The 21081-nt window shown below is 41.4% G+C and overlaps 1 protein-coding gene across 7 annotated transcripts in view; it reads right to left on the bottom strand.

Annotated features, from left to right (window-relative positions):
* The window catches only part of FRY (FRY microtubule binding protein), a 454114-nt gene that overhangs the window by 12053 nt on the left and 420980 nt on the right, over window positions 1–21081 (bottom strand). For all 7 annotated transcript variants that reach the window (XM_074021820.1, XM_074021819.1, XM_074021818.1 and 4 more), the window contains 5 exons: window positions 19670–19836; window positions 17924–18113; window positions 9624–9773; window positions 8370–8468; window positions 6387–6470 (listed from right to left, as the gene is read on the bottom strand). In XM_074021820.1, coding sequence (XP_073877921.1) covers window positions 6387–6470; window positions 8370–8468; window positions 9624–9773; window positions 17924–18113; window positions 19670–19836 — 690 coding nt within the window. The remainder of the gene's footprint in view (window positions 1–6386; window positions 6471–8369; window positions 8469–9623; window positions 9774–17923; window positions 18114–19669; window positions 19837–21081) is intronic.

Genomic DNA, 21081 nt, shown 5'->3' with positions numbered 1-21081 from the left:
AAGACATTTTTGATATGCTAGAAGATGAACCACAGTGTACTAGAATAGCTATTATTTTCATCTCATTTAATCTCTGAAAGTCCTGCGTTTAAATTAATGAGATAAAATTTAAATAACCTAGCCTAATGATGAAATCCCCTAAAAGGTGGGAATAGTATGTACTCACTTGTTGCTAATAATGCTTGGGCCTGGCACATTGATGGCTACTGCATTAACTTTGTTAAGTAGTTTTTTGGACCTTGGTCATAAATATCCCTCAAAGCTTTGGAAGATAAATACAGCTATGATACAGATTACACATCCTGAGGTATTTACTTTTTTCAAGAAATCTGTAAGCTGTCTTCAGCAGACATTTCTTTAGCCAATATGAGAAGGAATATGGCTTATAGAGGAAAGACTGACTATATCTGAAGGATGATGTTTAACAGATGATAACTTAACTGGAGAAAAGTCTTGTCTTGTTCAACACTTAACTTGTTCCATTTGTATAAGAACAGAGGTCGTAGGCTTCTCATTCATAGACTACGTAGATAGAAAATACATAACCGAGAAGATAAGCGTCCAAAAAGACCCTCACAGAATGATGATTTGAATATAAGAAGATGAAACGTAGTAGGGCTAAATGTGAATTACTGTCCTTGAGTTCAGAGAGTCAAATGTTCAAGTAGTGCTCAGAAATACCTGTTGAATTATGAATGCATTAACTAAAATCGACAATACATGATGTCGAAACATCTCCAGCTTTTCTGGGCCACCTCTGCAGAACTGGATGATGAACTGTGTTAATTAACTATAAGGAGACTAAAGCCACTGCCTGCAGAACCCAGAGCCGAGAGGTCTGCAGACTTTGTTCCCTGACCTGCATTTATGTTCACTTAAACCATCGACTAGTGGCTACTCCAGAATGAATTTTGCAAGAGATGGAGAGGTCAATGGAAACCAAAATCCTTAGTTGGAAATGCTGATTTTAAGTCATGAAGAGATTTATTTCTCCTTTTGATATGTGCAGGCTGAGAAAACACTACTAAAGCAGTGTCTGCAAATGAAAGTGATCTCATGACACAAGCAAATCACATCATGCCTTGATTTATGTCCTATTTAGTGTATGTTGCACCTTATTCTAGGAGAACTGATATTACTATCACCAAGAAGCCCAAATCATTGACTAATAATGGCTGTCTTTAAAAAAGAGCCTTCCCCGAAATATACTTCCCAAATATTGGAAATAATTTTCTTAGAAACATGGTTTGTTTTGTTGTTTTGAACACGCGCTGAGAATGTTCCTCCAATATATCCCTCAGAAAGTCAGTTCAGCAGACAGGTGCTTGTATATGCAGAGCTGCTTCTCGCATATGCAAAGAATAATACTCTTTCCTGTTTTCTTTTTGGAAACTCAAGCCCTTTCTATCTAGCTTTATTCTTCATTTTGGAGACTTAGGTACAGAGAAATATTTTTCTGTTATAAGAAAAGCAACAGGCCAAGCATCATGATGACTGGTGCCTGGCTCCTGCCTTGAGCATTAGGAACTCACTGGGCAGGAGGGATGGTGGAGAGTCCATATGGGTCTATACTTAGTGCTGGCTCCTCGTTGCCACTGAGGAAGGCAGGCCCAGTGTTGTTAGATCTTCTTATTTAGAGACACTAGGAATTCTGTTTTGAGTGTGTGTGTATGTGTGAAAGTTTGTTTTGTTTTTTTTGTTTTTTTTTGAGATGGAGTCTTGCTCTGTCACCCAGGTTGGAGTGCAGTGGCGCAATCTCGGCTCCCTGCAACCTCCGCCTCTCAGGTTCAAGTGATTCTCCTGCCTCAGCCTCCCAAGTAGCTGGGATTACAGGCGCCCACCACTGCACCTGGCTCATTTTTGTATTTTCAGTAGAGATCATATTTCACCACGTTGGCCAGGAAGATCTCGAACTCATGACCTCGTGAACCAACCGCCTCATGCTCCCAAAGTGCTGGGATTACAGGTGTGAGCCACCGTGCCTGGCCGTATGTGTGGAAGTTTAAAAATTTTAAATGCAAGGTCAGTTAATAGTGTGCAAACTTAACCCGTCTGTGAATTGGTTATAGTTCACAAGCCACCAGTGCATACGCTTTCTTCATTATTTTTATGTCTGCAACTTTATGTTAAGAATAGAAGAAAAATTGGAAAAATAAATATTCAGCACCCAACAAAGAGATATATTGTCTTCCACAAACAATTCTACAGCAATCCTCACTTAAATCACCTGTTAAGAATGACTAGGAATTTTCTACTGGCAAAGACCGGACCAGACTAGGTAGGGCTTGGGGGTTGAGAAGCTTTCATATGCATGTCTGTACACTGTCACCATCTCTGACAGACTGATATCTTTATTCAAGAATTTACTTTTCTAGGTTTAGTCGGGTAAGCACTAATCCTTTCATGAAGTGCACACTTCTCTGAAATAGAACAGATATGAGTAATAATTATCGGTATATACACATTGCTATTTATATCCAGACACAGATTCTGCAAGTTATAAGTTCACTTATCCACATTCTACATGTCCTCAGGCAAGGGTGTGCTGAGAGTAACTGGCAACACCAAATCATTCCAGAAGACAGAGAACCTGATTACACAGGAGTGTTGGAGAGAATGACTTAGAGGTAAGTTAAGCAGTGCTCTGAGGCTAGACGTTGGTTGGGTTTTGTTTTGGGTTGGAGGCCAAATGGTAGCTCTAGTCAGCAAAATTATATCTCCACATCTCTAGATATAAGATCTTGATATTTAAGTGGAAAGACACAATCATTTCTCCTCAAGGCCCACCTTTCGTGTGTAAGGACTTTTTTCCCTCAGTTTTCTCTCACAGCCCATTTCCGGCCTTGTTGAGTGTTACCTATGATGGGAGCCGAGGCTGCCTGATTTGTGTACTCTGCGTGGTGCCTAGCCATGCCTCAAGGCTGGTGGAATTAGAAAGTGTGAGGTTTGAGCTGCATGCCCAGTGGCCAGACTACTTCCAGGGTCTACTAACGAATTAAAACAGAGACTGTAACCAAGTATCCAGATGACTTAAACAAATCTCCCTGCCTTGCCTGACTTGCTAGGATTGCTAACCTCTTTTGTTAGGTGGCATATACTTTGCCTTCCAGATCAACCAGACTCCAAAATTGTTACACATGTAGGCCTGGAAGCATCTTCCTTAGGACATCCGGTCACTGCTTGAGTTCTCTGGTCACCAGTGTGTCCAGGAGCCATTTGGAAATATTCTGAAACACTGAGCTAATACCGACAATGGGGCCAAAGCTTGGTTGGTTTTTGCAAAAACGTTGGAAGCACCAGACTCAGAATTTGCCCTTCCATTATTGCTTTCCTAGTAAATCCCACTCTCATTCCTCTTGGGTGTTTTATGCATCTTCCTTCCTTATTCATGCAGATTCCTAAAGCCATATTAGACACTTAGACATATGCTGGAAATTATTCTTGAGTGTTTTCCCATGTGTATGTTTTGCCTCCAAAATTAAGCTAGAGAAAGTGTGGACAAATGGAAAGAATATGGCCTTTAGACTTTGCCTGTCAGCTTCAGTTTTCTTAGCTGCAAAATGGAAAAACCCTGATTTCAAAGGATTGTTGTAAAGGATCCAATGAGATTACATGTGTACAGTACTCAAAAACATTAGTTTCTTCTTTCTACTTTTGTATTCTCAAGCCTTTATAGTAATGCTAACAGAGTTGTCACATCTAAACAAATGAATACATCTAAACAAATGAATAAATAGATGAAGTCTATTTTTTGAGTCCTTGGGTTTAGTAAAAACACAACAAAAGAGAGGGAGAGGAAAAAGTACTACAAAATAGAAGCAACGAAAGAGGTGCATGAATAGGAAATGGGTAAAAAACAATAAGCAAAAATAAGATAGAGATATTTGTTTGAAGAAGGTGAAGAAGAACCAGGTAAAAAGGAGGGAGCAACTAAAACTCAGTAAAACAACTTAATAGAAATAAATCACAAGCACAACAGAAATACATATTTTAAAGTTGGAATGTTTGGGAAACAGGATAGGTTAACTGGAATTTCTGGTTATCCTTTAGGGTTAACCAGGAAGCTATAAACAAACAAACAAATACATAATAGATTTGGTTTCAACCCTTGTTCATAGAAATCTGCAAAGTATCAATGCACTTTCCTGTCTGAGGTTCTGTTATAGAGAATATAATAGAATTTGATGATTGAGGCCAAGTTTTCAGAAAACAAATTGTATTTTACATACTACTATACAAACTAGACTATAAGCCAGATTAGATTTATGCTCAAAGTAAATCCTAACCTGGTAACTGTTCTCTGGCCTGAATTTGTCTTAACAGCAGATTATAGTGAAGGGAGGGCTGGGCTGGAATGACAAGCCATGAGTACTACTGGGTGGCCATAAAATCTGAAACCTAGATAATACTTTATTTTTTAAAATGTATTACTTCTGGGATATGCTAATGGCACAGGTTATTCAGTGAAAATCTAAGTCACAAATCATCTGAGACATGACGTCACAGATGCATATATAGGGATTGAGGGAAATGCCGGAGTTTATTGTGATTTTTGAACAGCATATTTCAATTCTGCTTTGCTTATGGGAGACATTATATAAGTCATTAAACACTTATTTTAAAAATGTATGCAAACTAGTTATTATTTGCCTATGTTGACAGACTTTATGTCTAAGCTACATTTCTGCCTGTCACTTCTCAGCCATGGAGCCTTGGATAAGTCAAGCTGTGGTGTCTTCAGCTATAGAATGGGCAAATGCTACCGCCCTGCTTCCCATCCAGAGAGATCAAATGACTTAAGGGGTGTGAAAGTGCTCTGTAAACCATAAAGTGAGATATAAATGTGCATCTTCAAGAAGGGCAGCAATGTGGAAATGCAACCTCTACTTCAATGCCCTCTTTAGATATTTTCCTTTTCAATCTCTGATCTCTTTATAGTTTTATAGTTTGCTTTTCAATCTCTGATCTCTTCACTAAAACTGATTTTATAGTCAGCTTTATAGTTTGCTTTTCAATCTCTGATCTCTTCACTAAAACTTATCAAGGGGCTTGCCTAGGGACTCAATCAATGCTGGCATGGACAGTGTTACTCTCAGGGCTGCAAACTTGCTCAATAACAAACACCAAATTGAAATGGAACCACTGGTGTTTGGTTGAAAATGTTCACTCCAAACCTCTGATCAGAAACCAGACTTTACTGGATTCTTTTTACGTAATGAAGTACTGTTTCTAACACAGGAAGATGTTTTCAGATCATCCAGAGGGTGTGCCACGTAAAACACTTTTCCAGTAGTAATGACATAATTCCGAGGTAACACCTTCTCTCCCTAGATGGGGCAGCAGCCTCCTAAGTTCCCTTAACCACTCTTGCCACTTTGAGCTATTTCCATAGTAGACAGAGTGGGAGAGCCTTGATCTAATCATCCCCACTGTTAACCCTTTTCAGTTGCTTATTATTGCTGTTAAACACCAAAGCCCTGCATGGGCTGGCTTCTGCCAAGTTCTCCAGACTCTTCTCAGCCGTTTCTCCACGGGGCTTTCGGTGCTGTCAGTCACATGGGCTCTCCTTGGTTCTTGGAAAGGCCTGGTTTCCCTGCCTCCGGGCCTTTACACAGACTACAGGCCCACTTCTCTCCATCTCATATTTTAGATCTCTGCCAAGATGTTACTTTCATGGAGAACCCTTCCCAGAACTGCCCTCCCCATCGGATCAGGCAGCCTTGCTCTGTGATCTCTCAGCTTCCTCTTCTTTCCTGTCCTTGATGGTCCTTGTTGCAGTTAATAGCTGTATGACTGTTTCACTGATGTCTGTCTCGCTGACAAGATCAGAAGCTCCACAAGGGCAGAGGCCTTGTCAGTTGCTCATGATTGCCATACAGGAGGCACTCAATACGTGACTGCAGAAAGAATGATTTTCATCCATTCCTACTCTGTCCTTTCATTTCCTTTATAGTATGGCACACTGGTCTGAGGTGTGTAGCAATTCTAAACGAGAAAATCTGTTTTACAGTGACTGCTGAAAGGTCTAGAGAAACTTCCTTCATTAAAGAAACTAAGTGGTTCAGTGAAGAATTAATGAAATTTGGCTTTATAATCTGAATTAAGAATAAATTTATTAGGAAATTATTAGTATAGTTAGACAGTATCCAGCAAAAAAAGGTTATTTTATACCTCTACTTTTCCAAAACGAAGAAAACGCCCCAAAATCCCATCAACACACAGTCATGCTGGAATGTCATTCTGTCTTACTCTGTTGGTTTCATGTAAATGTTTGGGGTGATTCATTCTGCCTCTTCTTTTCTCAAGTTCCAGGCTTCTTGGGTAGACCAAAACTAAAACACAATGTCAGAGCACACAAGAGACCCATTCTAACAGGCTTTTATTACCTTTTCTTCGGAGTCCCCTGGCTGACAGGTAATTACTCCATCTCTTGATCCTCCTGCAAATGTTGCCTTGCAATTTGCAAGCCACTGTTATCAGAAAGAGAGGGGCAGACATAGGTGAATTCAGCAATGTTCTGAGAACATTTTTAGTATCAATTCTGTTAGGAAAAATTCATTAAAGTTCTAATGACAGTAAAATGAAATTGTGCTGTAATGACTTTTTGAAAAGGGTCGTATTTGGGGGTTAAAGATGAACTGTTGGAAATTAAAAGTATCTGTTTATATGGGTTCAGTGATGGTCATCTAAAAATACAATTTCAATATTATACTGTGTTGCCCTAGGGAATGGTTTCACCACACTGTTCCTAATTTATGTATAAATGAATATATTATGGCTAGAAATCTTCCATATGATTGGGGTTAGAAGACAGGACCAATACTTCCTCACAGGCTGGGTGATTCTGGTCAACATGACCTGACTTGGACACATCTACTTCTGTTATGCTGCGGTGGCTGCATGTGCTATGGGGCAGATCTCCTTCACTATAAGGAAGGCTATTATGGTAATAGCTCAGCTACTGAGAGATCCTGCCAGTCTTAAGCATCTGGGATAGTAACTAACACAGGTGTGAAAGGGAACCTTTGAGCAGAAAACAATGAGCATTGAGGAACTGAAGTTCACACTTGACATTAAAGGCTAGATTAGTTCACCAACCAGAATAAAAAGATTACTTTTACCGGGTGATGACTGAGAACCTGAAAACAGTGGCAGGTAAAAGGCCACAGAAATAGAAGACAAAGATAATTGTTACGGTGGAAAGTTAGAACTCTTGCCCTTGGGCAGGTCAAGATAACATCAATAACAGCAATAGCAATAAACTCCAAACCAGTAACTTTACAATGAACATCTTCTTTCTATGTGGCATTGTGCTGGTCAGTTTACAGATATTATTTCTATTTTCAAGGCAGTATCATCATGTGGTTAAGAGCACAGGCCTTTGAATCCCACAGCTCTGGGTTTCAATCCCACCCAGTTCCTAGCTAGCTAACGAGGGTAACAATAGCAACTCTCAGAGTAGTTGTGAGCATTAAACCATATAATTTAAGAGATTTAACTCTTAGCAGGTTGTTGGACACATAGAAAGGACTCAGGAAATGATAGCTGCCATGACTATTATAATTGTTTTATCTTTACAACAATCCTGCAAATTAGTTATTATTACCAAGGGCTTACAGATGATGCATCTGAGATGAGAGATGGCAAGTCACTTATCCAAGGTGACTAACCCTTAAATAACTGAGCTGTGATTTAGACTCAAGTCAATCTGACTTCAAAACCCATGCTTTTTCTATAGTGCCTGGCATATTATAGGAAGTGCTCAATACACACTACATACAATTATTATTGAACCACTGAGTTTTCTGGGCCTCCAACTGTGCATCTCTCAGAAAACAGGTGGCCGGCATGGATGGTTTCTAGATCACTTCTGTCTCTAACATTTTACAATCTAGATCTATGAAGAAAGAAAAAAGTAAAGAGCAAGAGCTGAGGCCAAGAGAAACCCTGGGGACTGGCTCTAAGAGTGGCTACGAGAACAGACAGGAGATCCACCACAGCTAGTTTTGGGTAAGGCTAACACTGGAAGGAAGTAATCACCAATTTCAAATCTCTGGGATAAGTTATAACATTGGTAAGTAACATATCAAGCAGATACCCATTTTTTTCCCCCCAATTTCTTGGTAGGGCTAAAAGTGAATGCTGAAAAATTTCTCTTTTGTAGATACCATTTTTAAAACAATTAATATTGTATACAGTCCTACCACCATTAAATTGGAATTGTAATCCTTAACAAGGGAAAAGATGAAGTCTGCCTTCTACTCCCTAAAGAGCATGTCTTAGGTTAATCACAACATCTCCCAATAACTCAGAGTGGTTGGGTTCATTTGGTTTTAACTGACTGCACATGCATAGAAACAAACGCTTACTGAGAGTGTGGCCTCTTTCCTGTTGTTGTAGGTATCCAAATATTCTTGCAGTTCTAACACACTGAACTTGAGCTTGTCCAGAAGTCCACATGAAAGGAGCTAAAGACAGGAAAATAACTGGTATTAAAACAACTAGAGAGGTATCAACACAAAGGCACAGCTACACAGAAAACAGAAGTATATTTAGAACTGATGTAAAAGGGCTACAAGTGCCATCCATTTTAATAAGCTGTGAAATTTGGAATTTTGCTCAACTATCAGCTGCAATTGCAATTGAATCCCAGCTTGATAATACACGCCTCCTAAGAAAATAGCCACTCTTTCCCATATTAGCATAGGCAGGTAAGACATAACAAGTATTCCATAGAGGCCCACACTAAGATATGGTTTCCATTTTATACATGACTTCTACTGTCATCACCCAATAATACTCCAAGCAGTGTGAAGACAAACCTCCAAAAAGACTTTCAAAATGATTTTGTATTTAATCTATACCTTAAGTCTTTTATGACAGAATGACTTTTCATATTGTATTCTTTGCTACAAGACAGCTACTGATCAAACAGGTTCTTGGAAGGACTTGATTCTTAAGAGACTTTTAAAATCTAAGCACATCCTCACTGGTTCTAAACCTCAGTAATTACTGAGCATGTGATGATTCTGTCATATCATGGGGGATAGAAAAAAAAGGTATCACACAACTCCCACCCACCAGGAGCTCGTCAGTCTCGCATGGTTAGAGTTCCATGCATAAAGCCATGATTTGCCATCAGCCAGAGACTGTTTTGATTATCCTTTAAACTCATCATTCGCAGTTTGAGCTGGGCAAATCTAGAGGGCAATAACTCTCTGTTAGAGACTTGGGGGTGGGGAAACTGATTGACATGTTGCCTCTGAAGACCCATCTGACTAGGCAACCTGGCATCATGGGCACTGCCTAGGTCAGCTCCAGGAGGTTATCTGACCATATCTGCACAGCTGTCAAAGTCAGAGTCATCAGAGAGCGGTTGCCAAGGATGCAGAGGGAGCAGAGGTGGAGTTTTCTCTTATTCTGGGAAATCGCTCTGCGTTGGCCTGGACTGGCCATGTGCAGTAATTATACTGCAGACCTTTGGGAGTCATATCACAATACAGCGCTGCTCACAACACTGAAGGTGTCTTTAAAACAAACCACAGCACAAACATGCTACCCTGAAGTTCTGCACAGTAGGCTGCATAGGCCCTCCCCTGTCAGAGCAGGACTGGGATACTCACAGTCTCGGCATCCACAAAAAGTGTAGGGCACTCAGAGCAGGAAGTGAGCATCTGGGAAGAGCTGACAAATTTGGATCCGATTCCCCGGAGGTTATCTCCAAGGTAACTGGCTGCATCACAGGTTAGGAAGCAGAACCTTTTCTGAATATTCTGCAAGGCAAAATAGTGACCATTTGTAAAGGTCAAGTTCAACTTATATATGATAAAAAACATTTGGGGGGGCAGCTTCTGTTTTTATATTTCAGTTACATTAACTGATTTTTTTTTGAGATGGAGTCTTGCTCTGTCACCCAGGCTGGAGTGCAGTGGCACAATCTCGGCTCACTGCAAGCTCTGTCTCCTGGGTTCATGCCATTCTTCTGCCTCACCCTCCTGACCAGCTGGTACTACAGGCGCCCGCTACCACGCCCGGCTAATTTTTTGTATTTTTAGTAGAGACGGGGTTTCATCGTGTTAGCCAGGATGGTCTCAATCTCCTGACCTCGTGATCGGCCTGCTTCGGCCTCCCAAAGTACTGGGATTACAGGCGTGAGCCACTGTGCCCGGCCCTGATTTTTTTACTTGACATAAAAATTGTATATGTTTACTGTGTACAACATGTTTTAAAATATGTACATGCTGTGAAATGGCTAAATTGGGCTAATTAACATGCACTGCCTGACTTTTTTTTGGTGGTGAGAATACTTAAAATCGACTCTCAGCAATTTTCAAGAATATAATGCATAATTATTAATGGGAAAAATCCCTATTTTTATTTATTATTTTTTATTTTTATTATTATTTTTTAATTTATTTTTTATTACACTTTAAGCTTTAATAATGTGCACAACGTGTAGGTTTGTTACATATGTATACATGTGCCATGTTGGTGTGCTGCACCCATTAACTCATCATTTACACTAGGTATATCTCCTAATGCTATCCCTCCCCCTCCCCCAACCCCACAACAGGCCCCAGTGTGTGATGTTCCCCTTCGTGTCCAAGTGTTCTCATTGTTCAATTCCCACCTATGAGTGAGAACATGCGGTGTTTGAAAACCCCTACTTTGAAATCTTTATAAACATATTACACGAGAATGGGTCCGTAGGGTAATGGGGGAGGGGAGCAGAATGAATGTTTACGTTAAATCAACTAAGTAATCATTCAGTGTGAACGTTTCTTCCTGAAACGTCATTTCCCAATGCGTGGATGCTTGTGCAGGTTGAGTATCCCTTATCTGAAATGCTTGGGACCAGAAGGGTTTCGGGTTTTGGACTTTTTCAGACATGAAATATTTGCAGATACATAACCACTTGAGTTGTTCCAATGAGCATTTCCTTCGAGTGTCACATTGGCACTCAAAAAGTTTCAGATTTTAGAGCATTTTGGATTTTTGGATTTGGGATGCTCAGCCTGTATCATCTTTTTGATCAACACTGCTTTTCTTTTTGCTTGTGGTTAGTGCCAATCAGAGTCTGAGTCTTCCTTGCATGTTTGTCAGACTGGTGAAAGGAGATTACTTCAGTGTGGACAAGATGAAAAGGGTCAAGAGGCGTAACTCTTTTCTGCTTCCCGAGATCAGAGCTCCTTGAGACAGAGCATGGAAACTGTGCATTTGAGCCTCTGAAGAGTAAAGTAGTAAATGCTGAATGGGACCTCTCTTCCTCTGTGGGCACGTCTGGTCAGGTGTCTCAACTGAGCCTACTTCTGTCCTAGAGCTTAATATACATCACTCATTAATTCTTATCGCCGGATGAACAAACTGAGGTTAAGAGTGGTTAAGTGACTCGCTTAAGGTCATGCAACTAGTAAGTGAATGAGTAAGGATGGGTCTGACTCCAAAGCTGACAATCCTTCCATAATCTAGATTGCTTCCTAAGGTTACTGCTCCTCCTACACTACCTGAGGGGAAAAACAAAAAACATAATTAAGAAGAATCTGATTCACTGTGCCTGTGTCAGTGTCAAAATAAGAACACTTTTTTGGGAAGCTGAGGCAGGAGGATCACAAGGTCAAGAGTTCAAAACCTGCCTGGCCAACACAGTGAAACCCCGTCCCTACTAAAAAAAAAATACAAAAAAATTAGCTGGGCATGGTGGTGTGCGCCTGTAATCCCAGCTACTTGGTAAGCTGAGGCAGAAGAATTGCTTGAACCCGGGGGATGGAGGTTGCAGTGAGCTGAGATCGCACCACTGCACTCCGGGCTGAGCAACAGAGAAAGACTCCATCTCAAAAAAAAAAAAAAAAAAAAAAACAAAAACCAACAAAAGCAAACAAACAAAAAACACTTTTACCCCCCTGAACTTCTAGCAAACAGTGTTTTTTGTTTGGTTTTTGAGACAGGGTCTTGCTCTGTCACTCAGGCTGGAGCACAGTGGCACAAACATGGCTCACTGCAGCCTTAAACTCCTGGGCTCAAGCAATCAGCTCACCTCAGCCTCTCAGGTAGCTGGCACCATAGGTGTGTGCTACCATACCCAGCTAACTTTTAAAACTTTTTTTTTGTAGAGATGGGGTCTTGCTATGTTGCCCAGGCTGGTCTCCAACTCCTGGGGTCAAGCAATCCTCCTGCCTCAGCCTCTCAAAGTGCTAGGATTACAGGCAGGAGCCGCCGCACCCAGCCTATACAATGTCGTTAACAAAAGAACAAACTATTCAACAACAGCAAAAAAAGAATTCCAGTCCTTACGCATTGGCTTTCCCCAATGATATCACTACTTTTTGGGTTGTCAAACCTAATCCATGAAAAACACTATCTATCCTGTTAAGGAGAAATTAGCATGTCCCCTAAACAATAGCAGGCTTTTGGTTCTTTATAAGTTATATTAGAAAAATGCCAACCATATTGCATATTATTTATTTTTTAATTTATTTGATATATCTGAGAACCTTGGTAGAATGTATCACATACTCCTATCTCTGTGGTAAGTTGGTTTTATGTCAATTAAATAAAAGACCCAAAATTAACAATGTTAGAGCTGAAAGAAACCGAAATTCCATGTCTACCATTGCATAGCTGGTTGAGTGGCAGAGCTGGGATTAGGATTCAGGTCCCCAAGTAGTGTGGAGTTCTTTCCTTGTTACCTAAGGATAAGGTAAGATCCTGGCTTATTTCTTCTTATACAGCGAAGACTAGATCTGTCAGGGAACTTCAGAGCCACATATAAAGTCAGTGATATTTAGGGGATATAAATTCAGTTTTGTTTTCTTGTGAATTCCATCACACATTATATAATTTGGTGACATTATGTGACACATGATGATGATATTCTCACGAGCAACAAGAAGAAAATATGATGACTGAGACACTTGGAAAAATGTCCACACTGGACCGACAGGAACTACTTCCTTGTTTTTAAAACCAAATTATTTTCACAATTACCTCCTCCCTACCTCTTCCAAAATCCAACTAAACACGGAAACATTGTATTCACATTTACAGGGAAATGTTGGGAAACAGTAAACAGACATTGTAAGGAAATGACAAATGATTCATAACAGGCAGAAAGCAGGTCTAATGTATTTCATTTCCAGCATATTTTAGTAATGCCTATTTTGCTTCAAGTATTACTTTCATATAGCATCTGATCAGGGTTGAGAAAGTTCTTAAGTATAAATGTAATATTAAAAAGCAAAACAGGAGGTATGCATTTTAAAAAATTATTATATTATTATTACTGCAGATAAGCTCCATAGGGTGATTGATTCAATACACTGATGAAAAAGAAATTCAAATCCAAATGAGTCCCCCCAGGGCCCATGCCTGTCCCCACCTTCCAGCTCATTTGCATTTTAATTTTTAGTACTTTCTTCTCCCTCTCTCCACAACTGCGTTGCTCTCTGGACAGTGGATGCTGTGAAACCTGAACCCACTGCCTTGCTGCTGGAGTGGCCAAAGATCCTAGAGAGTTAACCGTTACCAGACAACAAATGGCACATCAGCCCCTCTCAGGGGAAGGGGTCATCTTCTGCGAGGACACTGGATGGGACATCTGAGGCCTTTCAGTCCTATAGCCAGTTTGATCACTTGGGAGTTAGCTTTGTTCTCTTTAGTCTCTCTCCTGCAATCTGAGTATTCTCTCAGAAGTGGCTGGAGAGTCCCCAGTGGAGGTGGCTCACGGCGTGCCAGGGCTGCGGAACTCTCTGTAGGGGGCAGTCAGTCACCTCTGGGCTCTCACCAGAAGATCCAGACTCTGTGGTGGGGCCAGGGCCACAAAGGACATGCCAATGACCATGAGGAAGAGCAGCCAAATGGGAGCAGCCAGGCTGTGCTGACGGCCTGCTAGATGCACGGCTTGAGCTGTTTCTCCATGTGAGCTGTCATAAGTAGTCTTTGAAAGATAAAACTCATAGACACTGTTTTCACTTCCATTGTACTATGGAGGACACTGAGGCTTGGAGAACGTAAGGACTGTCTGCAGGCCTAGAAGGCTAGTAAGTGGCCAGAACTGGAATTTGAACCTAGGTAGGTTTAACTTCAAAGGCTAGTCTGACTTCACTGTACTCTTTTTCCACCAAGAAATCACCATCCCATACAACTCTTTTCTCTTTATGCCTCACCAGCATCTCAACTGGTGGGCTGCCAGGTGCCAGGCAGGTAGAGGGTGTAGACAGGGCCTCCCTTCTGCCTTCCTTATGCTACCTGCATACTTGGGTAGGTGGGAGAGGAAGTCAGGCTGAATGGTGGCTGCAGCTGTGGGCCATGGCTGACCTGTCAGTCTTGGTAATGAACCTGCTGGTCTACTGACATGAAGTTAGAAGTTGTGTGTTGAAGGTTTCCATTTATTCTTCCTACATTTACTGAGCACCTAGTGTATGTTAGAAACTGTCAGAAATCAAGGTGAGCAAGGCACTGTTTACCTGCCCTCTTCATGGCAGACAGACACCTAAACAAGTTATTACCATATAGAGTCACAAGTGTAACGGATGCAAGCACAAAATCCCGAGATGCCAGGGGCAGGGAGAAAGAAGTAAGGGAAGGCTTTACTCACTGAAGTGACACCCAATCAGGGCTTTGAATGTAACTGGGAGTGCAGCCCAGGGACAAGGGAAGATGACCGTTCTAGGCAGAGAGAAAGTATTGTGCAGGACTGTCAAATTAAGCATGAATAATCTAATAACTCCAATAAAAATGACCCATAACAGCCAAACTTAAATATATATTATTAATCATTCTTTAAAAACAGCTTTTAGAGGCTGGGCATGGTGGCTCACGCCTGTAATCCCAGAACTTTGGGAAGCCAAGGCAGGTGGATCACCTGAAGTCAGGAGTTCAAGACCAGCCTGACCAACATGGTGAAACCTCGTCTTTACTAAAAATACAAAATTAGCCGGGCGTGGAGATGCATGCCTATAATTCCAGCTACTCAGGAGGCTGAGGCAGGAGAATCGCTTGAACCTGGGAGGTGGAGGTTGCAGTGAGCTGAGATCGTGCCATTGCACTCCAGCCTGGGCAACAAGAGTGAAACTCCATCTCAAAAAAAAAAAAAAAAAAAAAGCTTTTAGAAAAATATAATAAGTTGCTTTGCCTCTCAATCCTTAACATTAAATTCACCTCAAATAGTAGCTTTCTGGTAGTTTGCTTTAAATTTTCAATCTGGCTTAATGTTCAAAGTATTTCTAGAATTCTTATCTTTTAGCAGCCACCTGTTTTCTGTCTTAAATCTAACATCTCCTCCAGCCCCAGGTTAATCTCAGACATGACATTAATGTGCCCATTCAAGTTTCTACTAGGTTTTCACTTAGAGTAAATTGAAGAAGTTGAAAGAGCACTACAAGTAAGACTCCAAGTTAACTAGTCCAAGTAGCTATCTGCACTACTGGTATATAATTCTTCAAAAATGGATTATAAGAAGGGCCTCCAGGCTCAAAAACAGAGTTCACTTTTATGTTAGCTAAAAATATGTCATCCTGAATTTGAAATTATTCAAAATAGATTATTTCAGTTTTGCCTAACCTTCTGCTCACTAGAATAACAGATTAATAAGTAATCTTTTTTTTTTTTTTTTTTTTTAAATGGAGACAGAGTCTTACTTTGTTGCCCAGGCTGGAATGCAGTGGTGTGATCTCGGCTCACTGCAACCTCTGCCTCCCAGGTTCAAGTGATTCTCCTGCTTCAGCCTCCCGAGTAGCTGGGATTATAGGCATATGCCACCATGCCTGGCTAATTTTGTATTTTTAGTTGAGACAGGGTTTCACCATGTTGGCCAGGCTGGTCTCGAATTCCTGACCTCAGGTGGTCCTCCCACCTCGGCCTCCCAAGTGTTGGAATTATAGGCGTGAGCCACTATGCCTGGCTGATTGGCCTGATTCTTAAGGGTTGCTAAGTAGGAGGCACCTTCCCATACCACAAAAAGAAATTACAATGTACAGCAACCTGCTGCAATGCCATTGACCTCAGAGCAGAACTGAGGTCAAGGGACACTGGCTACTGAAATGCTGAAATGATATTTTAAGGCAGATTTACCTATGGGGTCTCCTACTCCCCAAGACTTCTTAACAACCCATTTCAGAGGGACATAATTTCAGTTTTGCACTTTTGATACATCATTCCTTATTTTCCTGCCTTTCCCTTCGGCCATGGGTCTTCCTGAAGGTGATTTGAGGGCCCCTTCTCTCAGTCCAACTAAATTATTGTCCCTCTCCCATGATATACTCATGATATACAGAACTCAACAGTTACACAAGTTTAACTAGATTCTAATTGTTCTGTCTGGTCATTCATCCAAAATTCAAGTCTATTCAAAGTTGGAACTAGATAGTTCCTTTCCATTTTTTCCCCTTGTATTATCCATGGGAGTTCTGTCTAATGAGTTATGAAAGAATATGCTTAAGAAAATGCTGAAAGAAAAGCATTTTTTATTATAGAAAAACAGGAAATTGGTCAGGCACGGTGGCTCATGCCTGTAATCCCAGCTACTCGGGAGGCTGAGGCAGGAGAATTCCTTGAACCTGGGAGGCAGAGTGAGCTGAGATCATGTTACTACACTCCAGCACGGGTGACAGAACAAGACTCTGTCTCCCCACCCCCCAAAAAAATAAAAAAAAATAAGGAAATAAAAAACACCCCAAATTTCATTATCCTGAGAAGACACAATGATATTCTGGTGTATAATTTTCATTATTTTCTAGGCATTTAAAAAAAAGGAATACTAATCTAGATACACACACACACACACACACACACACATATATATGTTTAAACTAGCTTTATCTTTAACTATAATATTGGTAACCATGTTTCTACACCAACAAATCTTCCCCTACAACCTCATCTTCGTAGCTTCCAGGCCTCATTATTCCCAGCACTGCCATTTTTACAGTCAGTATCTGCTTCAAGCTCAGACATAATTCTAGTTAACTGCAATGGCCTTCAAAGAGCTCTGGTGTTTCTTCACAGCAAGGCATGTTTCTTTTGCCGCCTCCTGCTCCTGCCAATTATTTGATGAAATTTGGAGGATAAAAGTTTACAGAAAGATGCCTAGAGGAGTTAATGGGAAGCAGTCATTGTAATTATGTTATGAGGTAACAAGCGAGATTTAAGGTGTCCACACATGAGACTGCCACAGAGAGCTGTGTGTGCAAGATGCTAGGGTGTCTGGCTGAGGGATTGGAAGTCGGGTTGAAATCCCACCTGCACTCTGCTGGCCAAGTGTGGTACTGCACCCCTCTGGAGGCAGGGACATTCATTACCGTTTGCACAAAGACACTATGGACAGTGGGGCTGTGGTTCATGCGGGAGAGGCAGTTGTTAGACTGGCCTGATTCTTAAGGGCTACCAAGTAGGGGGCATTTTCCCATTTCATAAAACGAAATCTGCAGTGCACAGCAACCTGCTACAACAGCAAGAATGACTTTTCATCTGTTCAAAAGCAACTCAAGGGAGTAAGCAAGTGTTCACAGCTATGGCTGGCATGCTAAGGAATTCATAGAGTGGGAAAATGAGAAAAGGAAAGGAAAGATAAAAATAACAAAAATGAAAGAGAGGTAAAGGGGGGTGGGATGGAGGATAGGCCTGGCAGAAGATTCTTTTAATGGTCCCAATGTTATGGCTGCTGAAGACTGGTGATGTCAGTAACACCAAGAAAGGCAGGAATGAAAGGTACTTCATGGCAGCCTAAATCACCAATACCATGTTGAGAAGGATGATGAGATTAAGGGTAAATAGAAGAAATTTTAAAGTCAGAGGAAATTTAGAGGTGTCTGGAAGAGAAAATACAGTAGTATAACCCCAGAACAAAAGAACAATCTCTCCTTAAATTTGAAGCTACCTGGCTCCCCTTAGAAACTAAGTCCTCTGCACTTTCAGTGAGCACACATACCTTAAACAAGGAGGAGAACACATGAAATGTATACACAGCACAGGAGCCGTCTGAGTCGCACATAAGCTGGTTGATGTGGCTGCGCCAGGCCTCCTCGGCATCGTCGCAGGCTGCGGGCTGAAAGGCGGCAAGGATGGCTGAGAAGAAGGGCGAGGGAGGGGGAGAGACTCCCCTGTCACCTTCTCCAAAGCTGGAAAAAATGAAAACGACTATGTCAAGAAGTGATATCCTTCTCATCCTATACCGGGTTTTATAAATTCTCACCCTGAGAGTCAGCAAAACGAGGTAGCTATTCTACCCCCTCTTCCTTTTGAAGTTGCTTTGGGGTCTTGGCTTTCACTCAGCAGTCACTGCGATTCTTTTTGGTGTGTTTGTTTGTTTTGAGTCTCGCTCTGTCGCCCGGGCTGGAGTGCAGTCGCGTGATCTCGGCTCACTGCAACTTCTGCCTCGCGGGTTCGAGCAATTCTCGTGCCCCAGTCACCAGAGTAGCTGGGACTACAGGCGTGTGCTACCATGACCAGCTAATTTTTGTATTTTTAGTAGAGACAGTGTTTCACCATATTGGCCAGCTGGTCTTGAACTCCTGGCCTCAAGTGATCCACCCAGCTCGGCCTCCCAAAGTGGTAGGATTACAGGTGTGAGCCACCGCGCCTGGCAAGAGATCACTGAGATTCTTTCATGATTCAAGGAAATAGAATTTGCACCTCTAGAATTTCTGTGATTCCTCCATTTCTGATTCCCTTTCTCTAGACTTGGTACCTCTTTTAGCCTTCAGCAATGCCTCTCACTTTCACAGAGGCCATGCCCCAAAGTAAACCACAGTCCTATGCTTTGGCAGTTTCATTCTTCATTTTTCATTATGAAAAATTAGATAAATTTTGAATCTTCTAATTTTTCCTTTCTGGAGGGAGAGTATTAATAAATGCATACGCACAAATGCCTGGAAGACAAAGGTGGAGGGAGACACGGAAACCAGAGATACGCAGGGAAAGAGAGACAGAGAGGCAGGAAGAAAGAAGAGATAATGAATCAAAAATGAAAGGTCAAATTCTTCTCTAGGTATTACCTTAACCTTTTCCTTTGATGGACAGACATTGCTGACTGTAACAGAAGGCCTTTGTCTAGCATATCAGAAGCTTTTACTTAGTTCTTATTTTCAACTTTCAGAAGAGTAATTTTAGGATCTCAACTTTCTTCTCCTGAAGTAGATCTGTAGCATTACTATTTGTGATTTATTCTAGATGCTGGATTAGTCTAACCTCTGATGTTTTTATCTATTTCTCTTCACATTTTTTTTTCTGTTTCTATATCTCACTAGTCTCAGAAATATCAGCCACCAGGCCAAAAGACACCCACTTAAAGAGTAGGTATTTACTGTATAAAGAGCCTCTTGTTCCAGTGTTTTAACTCCACATGGAAAGAGCTGATTTCCAAGGCTTGCCAAGTCTTGCTTATCTTCAAAGCTTCCAAGGTCTGGACCATGTTCCCAGGCTCTTCCTCTGTTTTTTATGTTGCTTTCTGGCCTTATGAATTCATATGTAAGTGTCCCTTCTTCATTCCACATGAGGCCCTATAATGGGACTGGATGACTCTAACTCAGCTGAGAGCCCGTCATGATACATGTCACTTTGAACTCCTTCATTAGGATGTCCCAGCAGTGCAAGGGTGACATTTAACTTGAGTGTGAATGCCACACAATGTACCATGCACATTCACACCACTCACATCAGCCAAGGGCTCCATTACCTCGCCAGGGTAAACTGGTCCAGGGCCCGATTGCCTTTTTCTTCCCCCTCAGTCATGTCCAGGCTAAAGCTGTCGCTGCATTCAAAAGCTGCTGGAAGTTCATTGATAGAACTAGAAAGATCATCCTCATGCACAGTGGTGTCCTCCTCCTCACGAACAGCTTCACCCTGGAAGAATAAAAAGACAAAAAATCCCCCAATGTGTAAGAATACATACAGGACAACCTGTTCAACTAAGGAACAAATAAGAGAGACCGAAATGCTGATGGTGATAGAAATGGGGACATTTGTTTTCTAGCTACAGTATAGTCTGTTTCTAGGCTGGACTCAGGAATTCTCTGAAGTACTGTTCATTCTTTATCTTCTTTTCAATCTCTTTCATAACAGTCCCCAAAGGGGCTCCCAGTAGATTTTCATACTTGGCCCATGCTTATAGGGTATGAACGCTCAACTTGGAAAAGACCATCAAGACCTCCAGTCCAACCTCCACATTTTGCAGATGAGGAAACAATGCTCCATGTGGGAAAGGGACTTGTCTAATATCAGGTCCATAATCAGAGTTGGAGCTGGGACAAGAAACACTGCGTTAGGATTCAGAACTCCTTTCATTGTCCAAACCCAGCCTTCTAAAGCAAGCCTATCCAGAGTTAATTCTCTAATATAGAACCCCTTTACCAATGGAATGTAGAATCATCAGGGCCTGGCACAGTAGATGCCCAGGATACCTGTGGTGTGCACAAGTGATCCAGAGTCCTTCCCTAAGCCTGCTGGGTTGCTCGGTCTTTCCATATAGGGGATGCTCTAAGATCCATTTGCATGTATGCTTTACCCTTGAGAATACCCCCTAAAGATAACAGATATGAGTATCTGCTCTTACCTGACTACAAAATGTGGAATGAACAGTACAATGAAAGGGCTCTAGGGCGGGCAGAACCAGGATCAGTGAGAGGCAGGAAAGAGACATAGCAAGTAAAATGGAAAAAGAGGTTGGGTTTGGGCCTGGGCCAGGGGAAAAAGGAGGACTGATTGTTCTTTAGGAGAGGAAGGAAGGCAACTGGATTACAGATCAGAAGGGGGAGGAAGAAAGATGTACATGTTACAGTGAGTCATTTTCTTAAAACAAAACAAAAGCAAGGCAAAATAGAAGTGTATATGAATTAGAGCTTTATCTCGAGTTAACATCTGTTCACTCGTTCAGTGTGTAAATACATATATAAAAAATATATATTATACTTCGACTCTAGAATTAATAGGGAAAATTACCAGGAATGGTAAAAATATATTAGGGAAATAAGATATCTCATGTCTTTGGAGGAATTGCTGGTAAATACTGAGTTTGAGATGTTGATCCATATCTGCTTTTTAAAACTACAGTGCTGCCAACGAGGCTGGCCACTGGTTCCTGGTCTAGGT

Source organism: Macaca fascicularis, chromosome 17 (assembly GCF_037993035.2).
Source record: "Macaca fascicularis isolate 582-1 chromosome 17, T2T-MFA8v1.1".
NCBI classification, from domain to species: Eukaryota; Metazoa; Chordata; class Mammalia; order Primates; family Cercopithecidae; genus Macaca; species Macaca fascicularis.
Note: the sequence above shows the minus strand (reverse complement) of the source record. Positions and strands in the feature narration are given on the sequence as shown.